This window comes from Lissotriton vulgaris, chromosome 2_1 (genome assembly GCF_964263255.1).
Source record: "Lissotriton vulgaris chromosome 2_1, aLisVul1.2, whole genome shotgun sequence".
Taxonomy (NCBI): Eukaryota; Metazoa; Chordata; class Amphibia; order Caudata; family Salamandridae; genus Lissotriton; species Lissotriton vulgaris.
The window spans coordinates 515,008,178-515,032,434 of NC_141687.1; the positions used below are offsets into that span (position 1 = coordinate 515,008,178).

Here is a 24,257-nt window from a genome sequence, read left to right on the forward strand (position 1 = left end):
TCTACTATTGTTGGATTTGAATATCCTAATGCAAGGGGGGCTTGTATGAGTACATCTATCCTGGTTTATGTTGGGGGAGGTGCCAAAGCGCTGCTTTCTATCGGCATTGTGGGACTATCAGTTGTATCTTCTTCAAAGAAGGCCCATAATTCTAACAATGACTTTCTTTTGACCTGCATATTTAGTCCCTATGTGTTTTAGTATATTCAATTATATTTGTATCAAATGTTTCCTCTTCAGGCCAGGGAAATGTGTTTGCCTTTTGTGTGTAAATGACACTCTTGGCAAAACGTTCTACTTCTCTTCATCTGTTTGGGGAACCTAGTTTTCATAATGGGGAATCCATGACCATTTTTGTAATTTGGATAAATACAACTCAAATGACATTTTGTAGTTTGGCTTGGCTAAGGAGAAGTGTGGCTCACTGGTTAGAGCAGGCAGACCCTGAAGCAGAGGTCAGACCCGGGACCAGGGTTCGATTCCCGACGCGGCAGGGTGTTGAGCTCAAATGTCCACGGACTCGATAATTCTCGCTTCGGTGCCTGACCTAATCATGGGTTCTCACTCTGCAACTCTGGACATTAAGCTTGCTCAATCTCCACAACGGCCCCCCTGTGGCGGGATGCCTGGCTTTCACCTTGGGGATACCCTGTAGGGGCTATCTCACAGGGAAAAACCAGGACGGGTTCCCAAGGCAAGCGCGGAGATACCCCTTCGGGGGTCGATTCTGGCGCTATATAAGAAATACAATAATAATCATATTGGCATTTGTACTTGATGCACTCTTACAAATTAGGTACTAGGAGCTCAGTGCTAAGAATAGTTGCATCAAGCAGTTCGACTGAACATTTCAATAAAAACAAGATAAAATACATATGTAGTATTACAACATAGGGTGAATATGGATGTGTGTTAGAATAGCATCTGCACAACCTCAGTTTTTCATACAATACAGTGTGCCATAAACAATCAGTGTAACATCACATAATACTACAGTTCAATATTAGTTGACAGAATAAATTACTTTGTCAAAAAAATTAGCACGTTCTCAGCAAGTTATCCTCTCTCAAGAGGACTAGCATGGAACGCGTTCCTCATTGAGCTGGATAGTCTGCCAATATCCGCTCCTAGACGAAGGTGGTAGTTATGGAAACCTTGCCTTTTGGACGACCAGAGCACCGCGTGGAGGCTCTACCCTTCTGGACTTCGTCGCTGGATTTCATCGCGGAAAACTCTACACCTTGCAGGACCCGCTGTGCGGGTCCCGCTGCGCCTGCAGCTACCGAGAGGCTCGTGTGGGGAGCTGGAAACTTCCTGGACCATCTGCACTCCGGCAGGGCTGCGAGCAGCCTAGCAGGGACTCCATTGCCCAGGAGTCCCTGCGTGTCACACCTGTGGCCGCTCTCCCTGCCAGCCACGCCCCCTGCCCTACCCCAGCTCTATATCACAGTTAGGAGTTACCGCTGCGCGGTAGCGAACGGGAGCGACCGGGGCGAAGACCGGGCAAAGAGCGGGCCGTTTGAGGCCGTTCGTGGTCTAAGAGGACTGGACTGGGCCACCCTCTTTCGCCCTTTCCCCAACATCTCATCTATTGAGCCCAAATAGGTAAACCATTCTATCATCCTAACTCCACTGCTAGGCTAAGTGGTTGCCCTTGTTGTTCCTAAGTCATGTGTACCAGGTTAACACGGAGTAAGGCCGTCAAGGGTGGCCCACCAATTAATGGTCCCATGGATGATTTCATTACCTGTACCAATCTAGCCATAGATCAAAAAAATTTCCAAACTCCAGACTCGTGTCTCCCTGGAACTGGTAGCCTCCAGAAGATTGTCCCAGGTCATTGCACTCTCTAAAAAATCCTCCCTGGGTCACATAGCCACTGTCGTTACCCCGGAGCGTCCAGCCATCCCCCATTGTGTAGTCACGCAGGTTGATGTTCACCAGATTCCGATTCCTCCCCCCCTTTCCCCGGTCTTAGAGCCACCAGCCCAGACAGGCGAAGCGAACCTACCCGCAGTTTCGCCCAAGCAGGCTGCTAGTTCTAATTCCCCCATCCCGGTAATCTCTAACTTACCTAGGTGTAATATCATTAATGGCAAACAACCTAAAAGAAAACGCAATTCTCAGTCTGCTTACTCTCGTAAGAAGGCAAAAATTGCGGTAGCACAACATTTGAAATTGACTAGTGTTCCGGAATCCAACGCAATAGGAGGGTGTATTCCCAGGGAACAGCCACAACGAGAGGGTGCCAAAGAGGGGACAGCCACTGCTTCCTCCACTATCACTGCAGAGGATGAGGGCTTACATGTAGAGGGTCTGGAAAGGAACGACGGGGAATTCATAGGTTTAGTTTGGGAAACTCTTAAGAAACTTCTTTCCCCCATTGATCTCAGACTCTCACGCATTGAAAACAACTTGTTTGAGATGGAAAAGAGCATTATTGCTCTGGCCACTCTGGGCCTGAGAAGTCTAGAAAATCAGGGCCTACCTGTAGTTGACCCATCACCAAAAGTCCCAATACCACAAGCCCCGCAACCTCCCTCTCGAGTACCAGCTTTTGTACGCCCGGTTCCCAAACCGCGGACCGTGGGTGTGGATCAAATTACCACCGTGCCCAAACGTAAGGCTCCCAAGCGCCCCATTCCTCAACCATCAGTAAATCCTAATGCAGGCGTCCCTCTTAGACCCCCTCCAAGCGAAGTGGCTTACCAACCATCCCAGGGCCCTCCTGTTAAGAATAATTTTAGAGGGGGCTACATTGATCTTCCTCCAGAGGCCAATGATTATGTGGTTGTGTTGACGGGCGTCCCCCAGATTGGAACTGGTCAATACGAGAACCACTGGTCTCTGAAGAACAAGATAATGCATTGGCTTAATGTGAATAGACCAATTCCCAATGGCCGGAGAAGCAGAGTTCTGATGGTACGTAGAATTCCCTGGGTGGGCCCCACAAGGGAAACCAGTCCCGGGGACTGTATAGTGGTGACCTTTGAGGACCCACACACGGCACACCACATTTGCTCTTGGCCCACCGGCGAAGGTTCTCTTGTCATACCCAGGCCATTGTCCTTCTTTTATCCACCACGCCCCAGATATACCCGGGAAGATGACTGGTCACTGGTACACCACCGCACATGGAGGAGTCACCCTAATAACCACCAAGATCTCCCTTTACACTGGGATGGCCTCCCAACCTCGAATAGGTTTGGCGGTCTTGAGGAGGTAGATTGACTTCCAAGGCAACTTGCTTCCCAAGCAGCGGAAAAAGCACCTGCACCCCAGGCCCTAGGGATTACAGAATCTTTCCCCGTGCTGATTGCACCTACTGCTGCTAGCCCACTAGGTCCAGAAGGAATGCTATATGCTCTCCCTATAGAGGGGGGATCGAACACTTTATGCACTTTAGATTCTCAAGACATAGTGGAACTGCTGGACTCACCTCAGAGGATTCCCTTGTCACCCATTCAGCATGTCCCAGTAGATAGGAAGCTGACCGGTGCAGCAATGGCTCTTAACCATCAGCAAATTGAGCCACCGCAAAGATTAAATAGAGCGGCCGCAGGGGTGGCAGGCCCTGTGTCTAACTCGGTTATACCTGACAATACTTCAAGGCGGATTACCCCAGGTGATCCTCTGTTGAAGATTCTAAGCTGGAATGTGGCAGGGCTTGCCCGTAACCTTGAAATCCCTGAATGGAACGCTTTTCTGGACCCTTAGAACATCTGCCTCTTGCAGGAAACCTGGTGCCTAGAACCCAGGCACAGAGTAGGCTTCACAACCTACTTCGTCCCAGCTTCCCAACAACATGGATGCAAAGGTCGCCCGTCTGGCGGCCTTCTTATATGGGTCAGCATCGCACTAGGTTTAAGTGTAAGCCAAAAGTCCACTCAATCTCCTGACCTTCAGAGGATAACTATACATTGCCAAGGAGGAAGGAGGTTGGAAGTCTTCAATCATTACCTAAGGGGGGCCAGGGGTGGGGCATCATCGTTATCCTCTACAGGATTAAACAGTGATCTAGCCGCCTGCAGTATCGATTCTTACGTTCTCCTTGCAGGCGATTTCAACTGCTGCTTTGAACCACTGGCTAAGGAGGACATTCTGGACACTTGGGACGAGGATACAAGGAGAGGTATTCCCACCCTGACCCTAGATCCGATCCCCAAATGGACGCAGAGTGCGATAGACATCAATGCACTCTGCATGGAACACGACCTGAGACCAACTAATGGACGATCCAAATCGGACTCTATGGGTGCGCATACTTATAACAGGATGGGACACACCTCCAGAATAGATTACATCATGTTGAATTATAATCTTTGGTCATTCCATCAAGACATGGAGGTCATAGCGTCTTGTGATAGTGACCACAATCCTCTTTCTTTAACCCTCACTCCGCCTTGGCAGGTCGGGAACCTAGCCAAGTTTGCCCACAAGTGGAAAACTTCCCATGAACTTGTACCCTCAAACTGTGGCAGGCGCCTAAAGTGGGCTAAAGCAGCAGCGGACGAAGAAAGGATGGCTCAAGCAGGGACCATCATGTCAGCGGTGGGGCCGCGTCTCGATGCCTTAAGTGTCACTAGCCAAGTTGTTTTATCGATATTTACAGAAACTATTGTGGCATTAAGTGAACTGTTTACCATTCACCAATCTAGTGCGAAGGTTGCAGTGAAAGGTGCATCTAAGGCAAGAGACAAGTGGTATTCCTCCAAATGTCGGGTTGCTAAGGGGGAACTCATCTCTGCAGTGAAGAACAAGGACCCAGGCAATATCAGACTTGCGAGGAAACTTTACAAAAAAACTGTGGTTGAGGCTAAGGAGGCTCATGAATACAGTTTTTGGTGGGAGCTAATGGAGGCAAGTACTAGGAAAGATTCCAAGGGGTTCTGGGATCTGCTGAGAGCCAGGGACAAGCCTCTTGATCTTCAGCTTACTTTTAATATCCCTGGTGATGTCTGGTTTGCCCACTTTTCCAAGCTGTATTCTGTTCCATCGGGGGCACCTCAACCAAGCAAGGGCCTTCTGGCCAGTCCCCCATCTGATACCACATCTAATGTCTTCCCCTTTAGCAGTGAGGAAGTTGAAAGGGCAATCAGGTGTATTGTAGCCAATAAGGCTGCTGGCCCTGATGGAATTCCGGGTGACCTGTTGAAGAAATATCCATCAATGTGGAGTAGATTGATTGCTTCACTCTTGAATGAGGCTTTGCTGGGAGGTTCTCTCCCTGACTCATGGAGGGGCGCTGAGGTCGTCCCTATTTTTAAGAAAGGCTGCCGGGACGACCCAGCCAACTATCGCCCTATCAGTCTGCTAGACTCAACACAAAAGGTTGCGGGCAAAGTGGTACTAGGTAGGATCTTGCAGTGGGTTGAGGAAAACCAGGTTCTGTCAGATTTCCAAGCAGGTTTTAGAACAGGGACAGGCACCATCGAGCAGACATTTCGTCTCTTAATGATATATTGGAAAGTGGTTGTGCTGGGTGGGGGCAGCTTGTACCTAGTCTTTATAGACCTGCGAACTGCCTTCGACCTGGTCCCACGAGCCCAATTGTGGAATGTCCTCGACGGGTTGGGTATTCCCCCTTATTTGTTGGCTTTGCTTATAAAGTTCCATGAAGGCAACTTTGCCCAGATTAGATGGGGTGTCCAGGGGGAAAAAACACCTCGTATCCCTGTAGATAGGGGCGTCCGCCAGGGGTGTGTGCTTGCCCCCACTCTGTTCTCTCTTTACGTTAACGGAGTGGTGGAGCATCTTCTGCAACATCCATCAGATGCACCTTCCCTGGCTGGTAGGAAAGTTCCGACGCTCCTATTTGCGGACGACACCCTTCTAATCTCAAAATCACCAGCGGGCATCCAAAAGTTGCTTTCTAGCTTTAAGGCCTTTTGTGACATCAAGGGCCAGTTTATAAATATAAGCAAGACCAAATTTCTTGTCCTTAACCCCCCCAGGAAATCTGTTGTCCCTCCTGCTCTAGACTCTGTTCCACTTGAAAGAGTTAAAGAATTTGACTACCTGGGCATTCGACTCTGTGACACTATGAGTTGGAAGGCACACCACCAAAAGGTGTTTCTGACCCATAAGAGGGTTGCAGGGGCCCTGCTCAAAGAACAACGTGCCTCATCTCTAAAACCCATTGGGGCACTATTAGACATTTACAGGGCAAGGGTGGTGAGTGCAGCATTGTATGGTGCGGAACTGTGGGGCGTACAGAGAGTTGACACCCTAACCCACCTCGAAAACAACTTCCATAAAGATCTCATGAAGTTACCCCACAGTACCCCTACCATCCCCCTCTTGCTCGATGCAGGCACACGCCCAATATGCGAGCAAGCTAGGCTACGCCCCCTTTTATTATGGGCCAGGATATGGAACGTCCCAGAACTGTGTAGCTATGCAGATGCCCTAAGTGAACTCTTATCCCTATCGGGCTGGCATAAGGTAACCTGGCTGAGGGAGGTTAAGCGGCTTCTTTATGAGTTGGGTTTAGGAGACGCTTGGGTCAACAGAATGGCACCTTCTAAACAAATGCTAAAGAAGGTTTATTGGTTATGGGTGGATAACGAGAGATTGTGCAATCCTAAGCATTGTAAATCTGTTGATCAAATTCTGCTAGTTAAGGAGCTTCCCTATAGAGAACCTTATCTGGACTTAATTCATAACTCGGGCGACAGATCATTGTACTTCAGATTTAGGGTGGGAGTACTTCCCTTAGGGTTGTTAACCTCCACCTGGAAACCACCATCCCAAACTATACCATATTGCCCTTTCTGTGACTCAAGGGTTGAGTCCATTGCTCATCTGTTGTTTGAGTGCTATGCTTATGCGGTGCCCAGGTCGAGATGGTTGAAGCCTTTATGTAGGAGCTTGGGCACTAGATCACATCTGGAAGCCTTACGCATATTGCGCTCAGATGCCCGACCCTTCTTTGCCTGTTGTATGGCAAAATTCCTGGGCTGGGCTTGGCGGATAAGAACTGCAAGGAAACTGTTGATCCAGTAATGTGCCATTTTGCCTGTATCGGCTCTTATAATTTGGCCAATAATTCTCTCTTTTAATGCTACTGTTGATTGTGTAGGTTTTTTTTACTGTGTATTGTCAAATCGTTTTTATTATTGATGTAATGTACAGCTTTTATGGTATGTTTTTATATCGAAATAAAGCTTTCAATCAAGGAAACCATATTGTAGTAACTCAGGCATTGCCGGCCCCTCTTGGCCAGACTCCAGTTTCGCCGAATTTCCTGGGTCCAATTTTTTTCCCTATGTCCGAATTCCACCCTGTTATGCCCAGTGTCCAAGTTAGGTGCATCTCCCACACTCCTTCCAGATACTAACAGTGTTAAGAAACCTCTTAGCACTGGTAAATCATTGAACTAGAAAACTATGAGATTGAGACCCCACCCTATCAGGATAGTTATATCACAAAAATCAATGTCATGGGAGTTGTCAAGGGTATCTTTACATTAGCTAGCTTACACCGCTATCGAACAAAAGTGACTTCCGCGGGAAAGTCTCCACGGCCGCCTTCCGACTGATTAAGTTAGGACATATAAAAAAGGTAATATGCCAGACCCTGTCAGTGGCACAAGTGCTTGGGTTATCTTTTAACGCATCTCCCCACTTTACTAGATGCCAAATGTTTTTTACTATGTTTTAGGTGTGGATATTGTCTCTTACCCTCTGTAACGGCTGCTTCAGAGATTCAGCAGACTTCCAATCAATTGCGGTGTCTGCCTACCTTTCTTGTTGTGCAAACGTGAATCTGTCCAGGCGGGGTCTCTTTTCTTCAGCTGCAGTTGAGTATGAGGTCCCAATCTCTCCTGGCTAGCTTGCCAAAATGTTACTTGATTTCGAAATCCTTTAAAAAACAGAGGACAAGAGGCGTTTGTCAAAACAGGAACAGTTTGTTTAATTCAGCTGGGAGAACAGTTACAGGCACAAGATCTGGGGACTGTTTCCATTTGGAATCCATATGTGTCCTTCTTTTATGCAAAACATGGTGAGTTATAAAAGTTTCCGGCGTACCATGTATTGTGAGGTATGTTGGTTGTTACCTTTGATAGTCATAAATTATTTGTCTAATGATTACCACAGGTATACCTCAACCTCGCCAAGTCTCAATGTGGCCAGTGGATAACGTGTCCAGATGTCCGGCATGGGGAGCGCATGATCACTGCATGTGTTAGTTCCTGATTGGCTATGTGTTTATAACTCGTGTGTAATCTTACTTTTTATGGCGTTTTTAGGAGAGTACGTACCCCCTTCAGCCATGTGTGCTTTATTGGGGCAATCTTCCTTGATCATTGTAATGATGCTGTGGCTATCCTTGGGATTGATCAAGAGTTTCCTGCCCAAGTGTTTGCCTGCCAGCTACGCACCCTCCCACATGTGACCTATCATTCAGAAATCCCAGGCATAGGTGTCAGGGCCTGGTTGACTACACATTTTAAGAGTTGAGGTTGATGTGGCGTTCACAACAGGTGGTTCTGTTAATAAGGTAGAGATTTCATTTTTCTCAATTAATGCATTGATTTCCATATTAACAGCTCCAGTTCAGAGCAAAATCTATTAATTACTTAAGGGCACCTTAATAAGTTTGGGGGGAAAATGCTAAAAGGTGTCAAAGCCAAAACTTGGAATGCTGCACGTAAAGACTAGAATACAATAAGGCAAGCTTAAAAAATACTTTAAAATATTTTGCCCATGTCTTGCGGGGTCATATTACCCCTTAGACTGGCTTTTGGTTCTGTATATTAAATGTTTACTTTTTTGCTGGCATTTTGGTAAATTAGTTATGTTGTATGTTTTCATTTTATTTTATATATATTTTGCACTTGAAGCTAGGTTTTCTTGCAATTTGTGTACTTGTTCTAAATAACTATCACTAAACTAACCTACTTTAACTAAATGAAATCTGTTTTAGTGAAATTAAAGTTATCTAAACTTGCACTGTAATGACTGCAATGCTATATTTTGTCACTATAAAGAAAGACAAATAAAGAATATATAACCTGTTATCGAACAATCTGGGCAATGCAGACTGCTACTTCTTGCCACAGCTAAGCTTATGGTGGACTATTTTGGCAAATAAGATCACAATTTCTATTTGGCACTCCAGTTTAACAACATAGGCACTTCTAGTTTGCAGACATACTACTAGATAGCAATGCTGTAAAAAATAATTTCTGACTTCTGAACCATCCCAGCGGATGTCTAATTTTTATTATTTTGTTGCTGGACTCAAGGGTGAAGTTAACTCTGGGAATTTCAATTGAAGAATTACTTACCAATGTTCTTTATACAATTATGAAGTTATTTCATAAACAAAATAAAAATCTAGCACATTGATTTGAAAAAATATGTAAAATATGTGATTTCCTGTATGTACTACAGATTCTTGTCATTGGATTGAAACCATCTCTGAAAGTTTGGATGACGTTTCCATACGGACGCGTAAGTAAATAACCACTGAGTGCTTCAATCAGTTCTCCTTATTTTGAATGCTAGAGAAACTCCTGAGACAATTCACCACCTGCATGATTGGCCTTCAAAGAGACCAATCTCTGAAATGAAACAACAAACACAATTACTGTCATATCAATTGAAAAAAGGAAAAAAAAGAATACCTCTATTTAATTAAAGTAAATGAAGAATAAGAATACTGTATAATGATGCTACATGGCTAATTAAATGTAACACGATAAGTATATATTTTTTAAAGGCATTGGTTTAATACTTCACAGAATGATTTATTTTTGTTAAAGACTTGTAACCACAAATGTCTAACCTTTTGATTATTCCCACATGCGCCCCACATGATCCTGAAAATCTTTAACAGTATTCTTCCCCTCCAGCAGGTGACACCGATGGTTCCATTCAACGTCTATGCAAGGCGCATATGACGTGTGCTGGCCTATATAGACGCCACTCATGCATGCTGACTACAGTTCCTTTCTTTCCGTGAATAGACACCGATCTGGAACTACCTCTTGTCTCTTTGGAGACATTTATTTTGGCTTTCAAAATATTTTCAGTATGCAAATGACTGTCACTTAAAAAATATACAGGGTTCAAGCCAGGTGGAGAATGCTGCATACAGATGTCTTTTACTGACCCACATTTGGTTTACCAGTTTTCTGACCATGACTCTGACTCTAAGGCCTGCAGTAACTCTGCCTTTATGCACCCAAAGGCTGTCCAGTATCGAGAAGCGAACCTCTTTACTGTGAAAGACTGCAAGACTTCACAACACAACAGGTAGAGGTTAAAGGCTCAGTCACTTTCCCATGCGCGAGGCCAGTCTTACAACCGATCATTCTTGCAATCTAAATCTTCAGTTAAGTCCAGCAAAAAAAAATCAAGAAGTCCAAATGGGACTCTGCCCCCATCCTGCCATTCTCGATCTCCTGAGAAGGCGCAGGGGGTTCATTGTACCTTGAGGTCTACTCCCGAAGCTTTTCCACTTTGAAGTGGATTCCAACCTTTGCTATGCGACAGCTGGAATTCCTGGGGCCCTAGCCTATCCCTCAACAAATTGAGGACTTCCACAAAGCCATGCTGCAGCTCTTTGGCACGGTACCTTGCCTGCAAGCCCAGAGTAGCCGTGAGGCCTACCTACTGGGATTTTCCGATTTGTTCGTCCGTGGCCTCTGGTTTTGTTTCAAACAACGGTACCGGATTACTTTCTGGCAACTATACCAGCGACTCTGGACAACAATGGTCAACCCATAGTGCTGTCTGTTGCCATGACAGTACAACCCCCACACAGGCTGCAAATGGGATTGACTCACCAGAGCCGTTTAGCCAACCTTTTTAGTATGATGAGGTGCCTTCACCCTCTGGCAGAGCTCAGGTCCTTTATGAATTGTTTGGCACCTACTTGGACATTGGTGGCTATCAGGTTGATTAATTTGCCCAACCCTATCAGGATAACTGGTGTGAGGACTTCTAGGATGCCAGTGGTCTGGATACCTCCCCAGACACTGAATTGACTTTGCGTCCAGGCCCTGCAACAGAAGAAAGTGTCTCCTTCGCCATGGTTGGTCTGAAGGTGGCAGAGATCTTAGGGTCTGATTACGCTGACGCGGGACCACCATCGACAGCCCACCGCCATCGTAATGGTGTTTACCGCCTGCCACATTAGGATGGCGGGCTGATGGTTGGGGAAGGAAAGCGTTGGACCGTCTGTAATGTCTAAAATGGTGTCGGTGCCTGCACAGGCACCGCCGGAGGCATTACAATGTCAGTTTCCGGCCTCCGTCGCATAGCGGAAAGTGTCTTTGGGGGCCAAGAGATGGACCCCTTTCAACCCTGGCCCTCCGACATAGGCCCTGAAGGGCACCTATGGTGTCCCCAACATATCCCTGGACCATATGGCAGGCACCACATAGTGCCTCCCATAACGTGCAGGTATATGCAAAAAGTGTATTTTTTGTACTGCAGCGAGTGCTTCAGCACAGGCCGCAATACAAAAAATACACTTTGCTACCGTCTTGAAGGCGGTCACATATTAATACCAATGGCGGAGAGCAAGTCGGACGTCCCGTCCCCGATATGATGGCAGTCGCAAAAGACCGTCAGCATTTAAATTACTCATACCAGAGAACACCACGTGGACGCCTTCAAAATAGATCAGCTTCTAACAGGTTGTGCTTCAGCCATCAAACGCCAGTTCTGAGCCCTCTTTTTGTAGGAAAGACTGGAGGACACGAGGAGATGAGTTGTAGCAGGAGTTTATTGGAGATACGTCCTGTTAAGTCCAGTGTATCAGTTCATAATACCACAATTCCAAACTACAGAACTCAGCAAGTACATTCAAAAGATGCTCCATAAAGCATGTGCACAACAGCCAGAGACAGCCACGAGATGTCACAGGCAAAGCCACAGCCACGTGCCATCTCGTGGTCACAGATAACAATGTGGGCAGTATACAATATACAACACACCTCCCTTCCTGTAAATAAAAAAAACAACAAAAAAAAAAAAAAAAAACTATGCAGTAGTAAATTTTAACACATGACAAAGTTCTAGTAGTGAACAAGAAAGGAAAATAATAACTTAAGCAATCCTAAAATTTTAATTCATGACAAAATCCTTGTATCTCTCAGGGAGACGGTGAGACCTAAGACATTTCTTTGAAACTACAGTGGGAGGAAAAGACCTTACACCCTCAGGATCCGCATTCTCATTCAAACGACATCCTGAAGATGTTCCCGCATTGCCAGATTCAAAATCAAGAAAAACATTGCTGTCATCGCTTGACACGACACCTCCACTCAGCATACCATGACCTTTAAACACAGAGACTCTGTTCAAGTTCCAAACACTTCCATCCTCAATTCTGACAGCATGCTTGAAAACTTCAATAACTTCCATGGGACCGGACCAAATTTGACCCCCTTTCGGAACACCTTCCCTTCTTTTAATACGGACAAGATCTCCAACTGAAATAATATGTTTACTGATAGATCCCTGCTTGGCTTCCATCCTTTCCTTCATCTTATCCTTATATGCACTGACTCTATTTCGAACCAACTCATAATCTACTCTTGAAGAAACTCCACTCTCACCTAAACTTTTCTTTAACCACCATGGAGTTAAACGAGTACTGGGTTTACGACCCCTTAAAAGTTCAAATGGACTTACCAAAGTGACAGAGTTAGGGGATGTCCTATAAGACAGTAACATAGACTGAAGGGCATTACGCCAATTTAATTGACCCTTAACGGAAAGCTGGATTGCCTCCTTTACAACTCTGTTGAATCTTTCAACTTGGCCATTGGCTTCAGGATGGAACACAGCAATCCTATTGTGCGAAATCCCACATTTGGTGATAAAGCCTTGAAAATCCTTACTAATAAACTGTGGACCATTGTCCGTCACTATCTCTTCTGGAATTCCTTCCCTGCAAAATACATCATCCAAGAACTCCACTACGTTCTTGGTTGTTATTTCTTTAACCATCTTTACCTCTGGCCACTTTGAGAAGTAATCTATTAAGACCATTCCAAATCTCTCACGCTCAGGTAGAACAGAAAATGGACCGATGAAATCAAGACCTAATTTCTGCCAAGGACCAAGAGGATATTCTACAGGACAAGGTTCAGGACGCAGAGGGACGGCAGACTTGTCACTGTTGACACATTCTGGACATTTCTGGACATAGTGTTCCACACAACCATCCACTCCTGGCCACCAAAAGAAGTCCTTTACGCGTCTCCTGGTAAAAGAAATTCCTAAGTGCCCTTCATGGGCAATACTAATAATAGTATTTCTTAAAGCAAAAGGAGGAATGAATTTGTCACCTCGCATTAGAACCCCATTTTCAACCGCTAACTCATCTTTAATTTTGGCATAACTCATCATATCGCCAGAAAACTTCCTTTGTTCAGGCCATCCTTGTAAAATGTAATTCTTAACCTGAATCAATTCAACACTCTTCTCCATTTCTCTTGCCCAGGATTCTTTACTCAAATCACACTTCTCCCCAAACACTAGCATGATGTCTTGCGAAGTGAACGCAACCTCACACTCGTCATTGTCAGGTGGAAGGTCGCAGGGTGTGTGCAACCTAGACATACAATCAGCATGAATGTTGGTTTTCCCCTTTACATACACCATCTCAAAATGAAAAGACTGTAGCCTAGATGCCAATCTGGCTAAGCGAGCAGATAAAGTTCGACCTCCACCCGGTGCCATCATGTAAATGAGAGGTTTATGGTCCGTCTTGATGACGAATTTTGTTCCCCACAAAAATGTTTTAAAATGTTCGGCTGCCCAAACTGACGCCAATAGTTCTCTTTCGATAACTGAATAGTGTTTTTCAGCGTCCCTCAAAGCCCTTGAAGCATAGGCGATCACCCATTCTTTTCCACAGTCATTCTGCATAAGCACGGCTCCTAGCCCTGTGCTACTTGCATCTACCATGATGGTACACTTTTTCCCAATGACGAAAGGACTTAAACAAGGTGCATTCACAACATACCCTTTAAGATTCTGAAATGCCTCTGTCATAACATCAGACCATAAGAACCTTGCGTTCTTCTTTAGAAGTGGTCTAAAGGAATCAACTTTGGAAGAGAAATTTGGAATAAATTTGGCATAGAATTCTATTAATCCTAAAAAAGCTACTAATTGTTCCTTTGAGACGGGCACAGGAGCTTTAATGATGCTCTCTATGTGTTTTTGCTTAGGTCTGATCCCAGAGCCACTTATGGAATGTCCCAAATATTCAACTTCTCTTTCTCTTATTTTACACTTATCAAGACGAAGAGTGAGACCTTTAGAAGACAAGGCAGAAATGACATTCCTTAAATTAATATCATGCTCCTCTACATTTTTCCCAAATACAAGAATATCATCTTGAAAGGCGATTGCCCCTGTCAACCCTTCAAGTGTCTCTTTCATAAGTCTTTGGAAGACGGAGGCAGCACTAGCCAACCCAAAAGGCATGCGTTTGTATCTAAAGAGGCCTTCTGGCGTAATAAAAGCCGTCAAATTTTTTGAATCATCATCTAGGACGACTTGATGATAGGCGCTTGCCAAATCTATACATGAAAAAATCACAGCACCTCCCAATGTTGAAACCATCTCATGCAAATTTGGCAAGGGGTGAGCATCCACCCAAATGGAGTTGTTTAAACTGCGAAGGTCAACACAGAGTCTCAACTCGCCGTTGGATTTGACCGAAATGACGATCGGGGAAACCCACGGGGAGGACTCAATGGGCTCAATGATATCCTTGTCACACAAATCTTTGAGAAGCACCTTAAGTTTATCCCTGTAAGTAAGAGGGACGTTCCTGACTCTGTGCCGAACAGGAACAACACCATCGTTAAGTTTAATAGTATGTTTAAAACCCAAAAACTGACCGAGTTTTCCACTGAAGACATGAGGGAACTCAGACTTTAGGTTATCAACCATGAGTTCACGATCTGGATCGTTAGCGTTAGTAACAGAATAAACAGGGGGGTTAGCTCTAGGGTCTATCTTAATGCCCAATTGATCTTGATGTGGCCATCCTAACAAGGGCTGGCCAGACTTAGCGACGTATATTTTACCGTATGTGGATTCCCCTGAGAAGGTGATTTTCCCCCAAAAATAACCTACCAATTCAATCCTGTGTCCGGTGTAACCCCCAGGAGAGATGTCGGACTCAAGTAAAATTTTGTTGGGCCAATTTTTTTTTACAACATCTAAACCCAATAATGTGTACCATGCACAGGTGTCCACAAAAATATTAATTGTTCTCCCCTCTATGATCACATCACAGGATGGAAATTTACTTACACCTTCACTACCACAAATATTAATAACTGTGTTAATATCATTTTCATTAGAATCGTATTCATCAAAGTCTTGAACTATGTTAACTTTTTTCGTAGTGGATTTACAAAACTTTGTTAAATGCCCCTTCTTATTGCATTTCATACACACTTTATCAAGGGCAGGGCAAACTTTAGAATTTGCTAAATGGTTTGGACTTCCACATCTGAAGCACATCCACTGAGTGTTGCTCTTCTTATCACTTTTAGTAAACTTAAATTTTGAGTCACTCTTATTACTAGCGAAATCACTTCTAGAAGTAAATGGTTTCCTGAATTTCTCTCCATCTTTGGAAACGCTAAAGACATCTCCCTTTTCATTCCCTCTTATCTCCTTTACAAACTTCTCGGAATGTTCAATCGACCTTGCAATGTCTATGGCTGCATTTAGAGACATATCCGAGGTTGTCCAAAGTCTTTCCTGGACTTTCTTATTATTTGTTCTCATCAGTATTTGGTCTCTTAGTACCTGTTCGTAAGTTATATGTTCAAAATCACATGTTACAGCAAGAGATCTGAGAGATGATACAAAGTCATCAATTGGCTCATCTGCAGATTGTTTGCGAGAATAGAAAATAAATCTCTCCATAACGACGTTCTTTTTCTTTCCAAATCTAATTTTTAGTTGTTCTGCTGCACATTCATACACATCTTTTTCTCCAGGATTAGTTAAGGCTGGAAGAGTGACGAATTCTTTTAGTCCAATTCCACCTAGGCAATGTTTTAAAAGAGATAATTTCCTCTCAGGTTCACATTCAGTGCCATCCATAACCTCAACATAGGCTAGAAAAACAGGTTCCCATATTTCCCACTCCATGGGGGGATCACCTTTATTAGCCAAAAACGCAGGAGGAGGAACAATTCCACTCATGTCAGAATTGTTGATGTAAAACAATTACTTTGATGTGTTAAAGAAATTATGTTCTGAAAGTCAAATCTGAAAGTCTAATCAAAAGTACTTTTAATATCAGGAAAATACCTTTGTATGGAGTCGAGTTGAAAGACGATCGATTTGAATGTATTTCAGGAGACAGAACGACTTGGAAATGAAAAAAAACGGTGAAGAAAGAACAGTCCGATGATGGTTACCAACTTAAGATGGCCGCCGTAGAAATCGCTTTCTCTTTAAAGAAATTTGCCCTTGTCTTGGCAGCGTGTGACGTGAGGGCGCCTTCGCGTAGTGCGCGCATGCGCGCGTGAAGTCAAAGGCTAGTGATGCCGGCAGATGCACGCGCTGGAAACTCGCGCTAAGAGACAACCCCAGAGCCTGAGAAACGCTGAAAATGCGTTTAAATACCTCCAAACAGAGAGGCGAGTAGTCGGAGTAGCTGCGGCGAGTCGTCGGAGTAGCTGCGAAGAGCCGCTTGCGTCGCTGCAAAGATCTTCAAAGCGGGTAGGCCAGGGACGTATTTGTTGAAAATCCTCTTCCTTCCCTTTTTTTTAAAATTGACGAAATTTCAAATAAAGTGATGAGAACGACCATTCACCCTCGTCGCCAGTGTAGGAAAGACTGGAGGACACGAGGAGATGAGTTGTAGCAGGAGTTTATTGGAGATACGTCCTGTTAAGTCCAGTGTATCAGTTCATAATACCACAATTCCAAACTACAGAACTCAGCAAGTACATTCAAAAGATGCTCCATAAAGCATGTGCACAACAGCCAGAGACAGCCACGAGATGTCACAGGCAAAGCCACAGCCACGTGCCATCTCGTGGTCACAGATAACAATGTGGGCAGTATACAATATACAACACTTTTTCCCTTTAATGAGGCACTTACTGAAACGCTCTTGAGAACCTTGCCCAAACCCCATTTAGTGCCCTTTGTCAATTGTATGGTTGCCAGGCCCAGTTGACTATCACCGGGTGATCTGCATTGTCTCAACCAGCCCCCCAGAGCCTAGTGGTCTAGGCCTCGCCCCCAAAATCAGACCAGATTTGTTCCCTACTGCTCCCTCTGACAGCGAGTCGAAACAAATAAAGATATTTAGATTAAGGATTTTTTCGTCTTCAGTATTGGCTCTTCTTTCCATGAACACCAGGTGCCTCATGGGCTTATGCTTTATGGGACTCAGTGGTTCAGTTTCTCCCATGTTCACAGATGAAGCCAATGCTATCCCTTCACAGGTCATGCTATCCCTTCACAGGCTTTGCAGAACAGCCGTGATGCGGCCATGTTCACAATCCACTATGGGCTGAACACTACCGACTCGCTTGGGAGAGCCATAGTCACCAGAGTGGTCCCTTGCAGGGATGCCTGACTGCGTTCTCCTGGATATTCCTGGGTGCGGACAGAGAAACTGCTGTGTCCTGAGGTGGGCTCCCTGGGGCCTTTAATAGGATTGAGGAGGGGGACATGTGGCCCCTCTCCCTTTAAAATATGTTTTGTGCCCCAGGGGATAGGGTCCCTGGGCCAAAAATGTGTTTGGAAGGGGGCCCTCCTATTACTAAATAAATTGTACCTCGGGTATGGGGTTCCCGGGGCCGGAAACAGGCCGAGGAGGCAGGCTCCGTGTAACCCTGCTCTTAACAACACCGGTGACCTCAGGCTTCCATTTTTTTATCCTGCAGGATTGCGGCAAAAATTTTGATTTACTTTTTTTTTTTACTTCAGGACAGGGGAAGGAGTCCTGTAATGGCTGCCAGCGAAAGTTTTCTTATCTTAATTGCAGCCAACCAAAGTGCTCGCTTCTGTGGGGGGGAAAAAAGCTTCCTCGACAAATCAAAGGAATCATTTTTTTTTAATTGGGTTCAAGGGACTCTCGCAACTGTCCTTGAACCAATTTGTCCAGATGTACAATGTTATTTTACTCTTAATTTCTTTAAAAAACTCAGAACAAATTTACACCAAATCCTGAAAAGCACAATCTGCAGACCATTTTTCTCAGCTCCTTCTTGACAGATCACCTCAAAAACTTTCCATGAACCACCTAGGCACAAAAAAAGTTTCATGGAATTTCGTTAAACAGTGCCAAAGTTATTACCAACACAAAAAACACATTTCCTGTGGAACAGCTGACCCAACTATAATTATCCAGTTGTGACCTCCACTGCGCAATACATATAGATAGCTAGATCGATGATTTTATATATATCTATATATATATGTCTGTGTATATATACGTGTGTATAGATATACATTAAAGAAAAAAAAGTATTCTGTTGAAAGCAAACAAACATTATGCTTTGCTCTTTTCTTTCATCTGAATTTTATAATACCGCAGCGTCATAAAATGTAAATCCTCACCATCACTTTTCAGATTTAATGCTACACTCTGCCGAAATCAGATCGCTCTCCTTCCCACTATAAGTGCCCTCTCCTTTCAGAATCGCTACCTACCCCTGCAGGATGTGGTAGATATCCATTGTCAATTGTGACAGCTTCCCTCCTGTAGAACTTTGGACTCACCCAAACCCAAAAACCTCTACTGCACTGGGTGCAACCTCCTGTTTTTGCCCTCTGAATATTTTGAGCTGGAATATCTTGGGGTTTGCCTCTAACATTGAGAACAGTGACTGGTTATCCATTGTTTAATCATTTGACATTTTTGGACTTTATGAATTATGGGGGTTATCGCAGTACAGCCTGATGGCTTTAGTTCTTATTCTGTATCTTTTCATCCTTCAAGATCTGATACCGCAAAATGGGGTTTATCCATTTGGGTTAGGATAGCAATAAACACGAGAATCACCCCTATCAACATCTCTAGCAATGTGTTTCAAACAATTGCAATCAAATGCTGGAATAATCTTACTTTCTGCTTATTTAATTTTTATAATGACATTTCCTGCTATTATATTTGTAATTTTAGAAGTTTATTTGAGATTGTTGATAGAGTTTCTGATCGATCAAACGGTTCCCTGTTTGATTGTAATGTTGTGGTTTGTGAGACCCTTTTATTGATTGCGTGCCAGCACCCTTTTTCTCTAGGACCAGTCACAGGAGGATTGAACTCTCAAAGTTGGTCATGGAGAAAGATCTGGTCATAATCCACAAACGTTATTCAAAAACTAACCCCTCTATGCCCATTTTCTTTGCAGAGGCTGTGCGAGCATTATTGATTATATATTTTTGTTTAGACCTCTTGCTAATCTTGTTTTAACATGCAACGTAGTAAACCTGATGATTGATGACAACAGTTTGCTCACCCTTATCAGTGCATATTCCAGCGCTCAGTTGGTGGAATGGTGTGGCGGTGCAACACCTCTCTTCACCAATAATCATGCACAATCGTTTGTTTTGAAACTTCCCTGCCCCCACATTTTTTAACTACTCTTATTCGGGGCAGTTTGGAGTAATTCTGTCACTGCCTTTGCGAGGAGAAGGTTAATATTGTAGTATTTGAGACCTTTATGGATATCTGTGCACAAGTACGAACTATGCCTTTACAACATATCTATCACCAGAATAACCTTACTTCCAGGTAGTGTGACACTGCTTGCTCCTAAACCAACCATTCACCAAGACTAGCATTAGAACCCAACCGCAGGGACTCAAAGATATCAAAGAGGTGTAGGGCTCTCTATTACAGAACCCTGTAGTTGAGAAAGCAGTCTCGCTGCCTTAATGGCAGCTAGTAATATTAAAGAGGCCAAATGCTTCTGGTCCACGGTTAACTCCATTAGGAATGATAAATATTGAAAGTCTCCCCTCCGTTCACACATTTCTGCTGATCTTCGGGTATTCAATTTTTCCAATGTTTACTGCTCCCACAGCAGCTTCGATCTCAATGAAGTCCTGTCCATTGGGGATACTTCTGTTGGATCCCTTACGTTTGACCTAGAAGAAGTTTTGACTGGTCTTAAGAAAAGTACTACAACTAAAGCTCCTGCCCCCAATGGTGTCCTTGACCTATGCAAGTCAAATTATGAGTTTTCTGCTCATTTCGTTACTGTTTTTACATTTGCCTAAAAGTGACTAATCTACATCTTTCCTGGGCCTCTTCTTAATCGTACCAATTTTCAAATAAGGTGACTGCACTGATCCTCCCTGCTACCGGCCAATCACTCATTGATGCCTCCACCAAAATCCTGGGGAGGGTGATATATAATTGTATCAGACCTTAAGCTACAGACAATATCATCTTCGGCTTCCCTCAGTACTACATTAGAGAGGGCTTGTGTATGGTGGAGCAGTGTGTGAACTTGCATCTTATCGTTGGTAAGTATGTGATCTCCAGGGACTGCCCACTGTGCCATGGCTTATGGACCTGTCTAGCACATCCAACTTCGTGAACAGGTCCAAGATATGGTCCACACCGCTTAGCATAGGCCTCGTTATTACTTTGGCCAATTCTTTGCGCATTTTCCATCGGAACTTGCTAGAATGAGATAAGAGCAAAACGGGGAGTGCACCTCCACAGAGGGGTATGGCAGGTGTGCATCCTCACACCCATTTTATATATTCTCTATATTAATTTGAATGACCTTCTGTTAGAGAGAGGGCAGGATGTACCACTGATCATTAAGAAGTCAGTGCCTGCTTTTCTCTGTGCTGACAATGCTGTTCTTCTACCTGTACACTCAATCTTAATATCATTGTTTTCATCCCATGTGATGGCGTGTGGTGCCTAGAGCACTATTATGAGACCTATATATGTTAAGTCCAACACTTTGTCCGCAGTATCCAGCTTTTCATACCTGGATCTTTGTTTTGACAATAAGGGCTCATGGTCTGCCATAATAGGCACTCACTGTCTTAAATGTATACAGTCATTGGGTGCCCTTTTTAACTTAGCTCATAAAGTCACAATGTCTCAGAATGTATTATATGCATGTCATAGGCATCTTGGGAATATATACCTGTCTCCAGCCTGCTAATTAAAGTGAACCGCTTTAGCCGTAAATTGTTGTTGCAGCCCCCCTGTTGCCCACACTTTGCATACCATGAGAAATTGGATCTCATATACATCCAGGATTTGATTAGATTTCCCCCCTGGTGTTTATGGTTGACGGTTTGGAACAAATACAACACATTTTTCAACCAGCAGGTGATCGTAGACTACCTCAAATGGGACCAGGGGGATGAATAGCTCATGTCTGTCGTACATTAAAGCGTGCTTTGTCTTTGGGCAGACTTTCTCTAATCCTGCTGGCTCAACCAAGTCTGATAAGGGCTCATTGAAACGTGTCTTTCTTGAGGACAGGCGGTTGAAAAGGAATGTAGCTGAACTTGAGAAGTTCACCAACAGGCAGCGTATTGCACTGCACACCTGCACTGGTATTTAGCCGGACCTGCAGTTTGCAGTTAATCATTGGGAAATGGCCCTGCTGTTAAGGGTTAGATTAGGCACTGTCCACAGCCCGCTGTGCTTCCCCCTGGGGTAGCATGAGTGGGATTGTTCTTTAGTGAATTTGTGAGACGCTGCACTTCTGCAACCTTTACTTTGTTTTATCTTTATTGTAATTTGTATTCTTTGTATGCTCTATATTCTTTATTACCTGTGTTTAAAACCCACAAATTCAGACTGTGAAGACCGGTGCTTATCGTTCTATTGACATTGCATGACCCAGCAATATGTGCCACTATCAGATCTTTTTTTAAATATGCTACCCTTTGCTAAACCAATATGCACTTTTGATGGTGCATTTTTATTATTAATTATGTTTAATTGAATAAAGTATTGCTTGTTTGCTGTTGTAAAAAAACACTGATACGTAGTGTATACATTTAATCTGTTGTATTTTGCTTTAACCTTTGATACTGAGGGCCTGATTCGCAAAGGTAAACTTAGACTTTTGTGTATGTTTACAATGGTTTGCTACTCACAAAGGGATTTCTGAGTAGTATCTTTTCGAGTGTAGACTCTGCACATAAAAAGATAGGTCTTTTTATTTGTGGAGATGTGCAAGTTTAACTTTGTGAATCATGCCCTGAATGCTGGACTTATAATAAAATTAAGGCTAAAAATCAATTATAATGGGATATTAAAGTATTCTTTGATTTATGTTTGTTTATTTACTCAGATGGATCCCTCTAGTGTTCCACTATTGGCCTGGCATTTTATTGCTGTGCAAAATGTAGTTAATCCAATGTTGGCATTCTGTAGAGGTGATGCTGTTCATTTCCTTCTGGTGAGTCTTCTCTCATTTCATAATGCATCCTTTTCAGATTAGCCAAACTACTTGTTTTTTAATGTTATCGTTCAGTTTATCAGTCGTATATATGATTTGTTACTTTTGCACTAATGTGTATCTGTCTTTCTCATTCCATTTGTGGTAAATTTGCCTCTGGCTGATGGGACTGAAAAATGCTTCTACATTATAAGTTCTTCATGAATAGTCCTGAATGTAGAATATTATCATGAAGAAGCCAACAGCTTCCTTATCTCGATAGCCATGTACTGGCAGTAGCTTCACAGGCTAATTTGCTTTTTTCTGGCCAATACTGAGATCAGACAACTTGCAAGGTTTTTGCAACTGATATTTTTGGAAAGTTTTTTTTCAGAATATAACTTATCACTTCATTCAACATCTAAGGCCTGTTTGAGTACTTCCCACTGTGTTGGTTACAATTGTCTTGATATGCAAGTACTGTTTGACAAGAGCCCTCTCGGTGGGAGGAAAATGACAGCACATGAGAATTTCGAAATGTTTAGCTTACCCTTAACAATCTGTCAAAAACTAATTTTGTCCAAAAGTGAAAGAAAGTGCCTGGAAGGATCGAGAATGGAGTACTACTTTCATGAAAGAATCTTAAGCCTTGGCTCGGTCTACCCCAATGGCCTGTGAATCTAATTTAATCAGAGCTGTGTATTCGGCAGTGGATGACCGAATCACTTTAAGCTTTCAGTCAGCCCAGGTGCAATAACTGATTTCCTGACCACAGCAATAGTTTGATTTTCTAATAAAAGAGTGGTGTTCATTAAGGTAAATTCCTTCTTTCTTTCTTCGGACAATCACACATTTCAAACAGTCAAACTTTAGGCTGGGACCAACATGGTTTTATCTGTAAGGGTAATGATCACCCTAACCAGTCCTTCCCGGGAATCTTGAATGATAGAACATGAAGAAAATCTGCCCCAGCTATCTAGTACAGTGGTTGGGTAATATATTTTATGGAGATGAGGTGGGGTCACAGTAGTTATAGGCTCAGTGTTAAGGAGTTGACAAATACAAAAATGCATCTTTGTGCAATTTTGTTTTTACCAAGGGCAGTTTTAAATTCTGACCATGTCTACAGACATTCCTTTGTACTATTGTTTCGTAACGCAATACATACACACTAGCTTAGGTACTATACCACATAAATGTTGTCTGGTGGTCCATAAATTCAGTTATGTGTGTGTATGTTGATGTTTTCATTACAGAGGACTGGAGCAGCATGATTTTCTGATGCATTACAATACAATAATGCTTATAAAGCGCATAGCTAGCAAAAATAGACTTCAAGGCGCTAGCAGCGAGCAATAAAAGTCAGCCAACATAAATCCTTGCTGACGAACAAGCCTGGTCTTAAGCTGCTGTGTAAACTGGACTTTCCTGGAAACTCTATTCAGGAAGCGAAGTAACTTGTTCAAGGCCTTGGTAGTCGGATAAGCAAAAAAACAATCACCCATACATTTTGGACGGAAGCCAGGAGTTGTAAAAAAAAAAACAGGCCTCTTTTGGTATGAGGAGGCGAGCAGGGATATAGTGATTGAGCCTCCTACAAAGATATTTTGGCTCCACCCCATGAGAGGAGGGAAAAGCTAGTTCCAGGGCATTATTAACTATCCTCATCTCGATAAGGACCCAGTGTAATTCCTTAAGATGACCTGCTAGTGAGCGGTGTTTTGTGAATCCCAAAATCAACTTAGCAGCAGAGTTTTTAACTACTTTCAAATGTTCTTTCAAATAGACCTGAAAACCTAAAAATAAGGCATTCGCATAATCCAATCTAGAGGTAAAAACCACATGAACAATAGTTGTCCGTGCATCAACTGGAACA

The 24,257-nt window shown here is 43.6% G+C and overlaps 1 protein-coding gene across 1 annotated transcript in view; it reads left to right on the forward strand.

The window, feature by feature from the left end:
• VPS8 (VPS8 subunit of CORVET complex) overlaps window positions 1–24,257 on the forward strand; it is a 1,704,823-nt gene that overhangs the window by 251,773 nt on the left and 1,428,793 nt on the right. Inside the window, exons 11-12 of the mRNA XM_086955430.1 lie at window positions 9,399–9,458; window positions 22,295–22,402. Coding sequence (XP_086811556.1) covers window positions 9,399–9,458; window positions 22,295–22,402 — 168 coding nt within the window. The remainder of the gene's footprint in view (window positions 1–9,398; window positions 9,459–22,294; window positions 22,403–24,257) is intronic.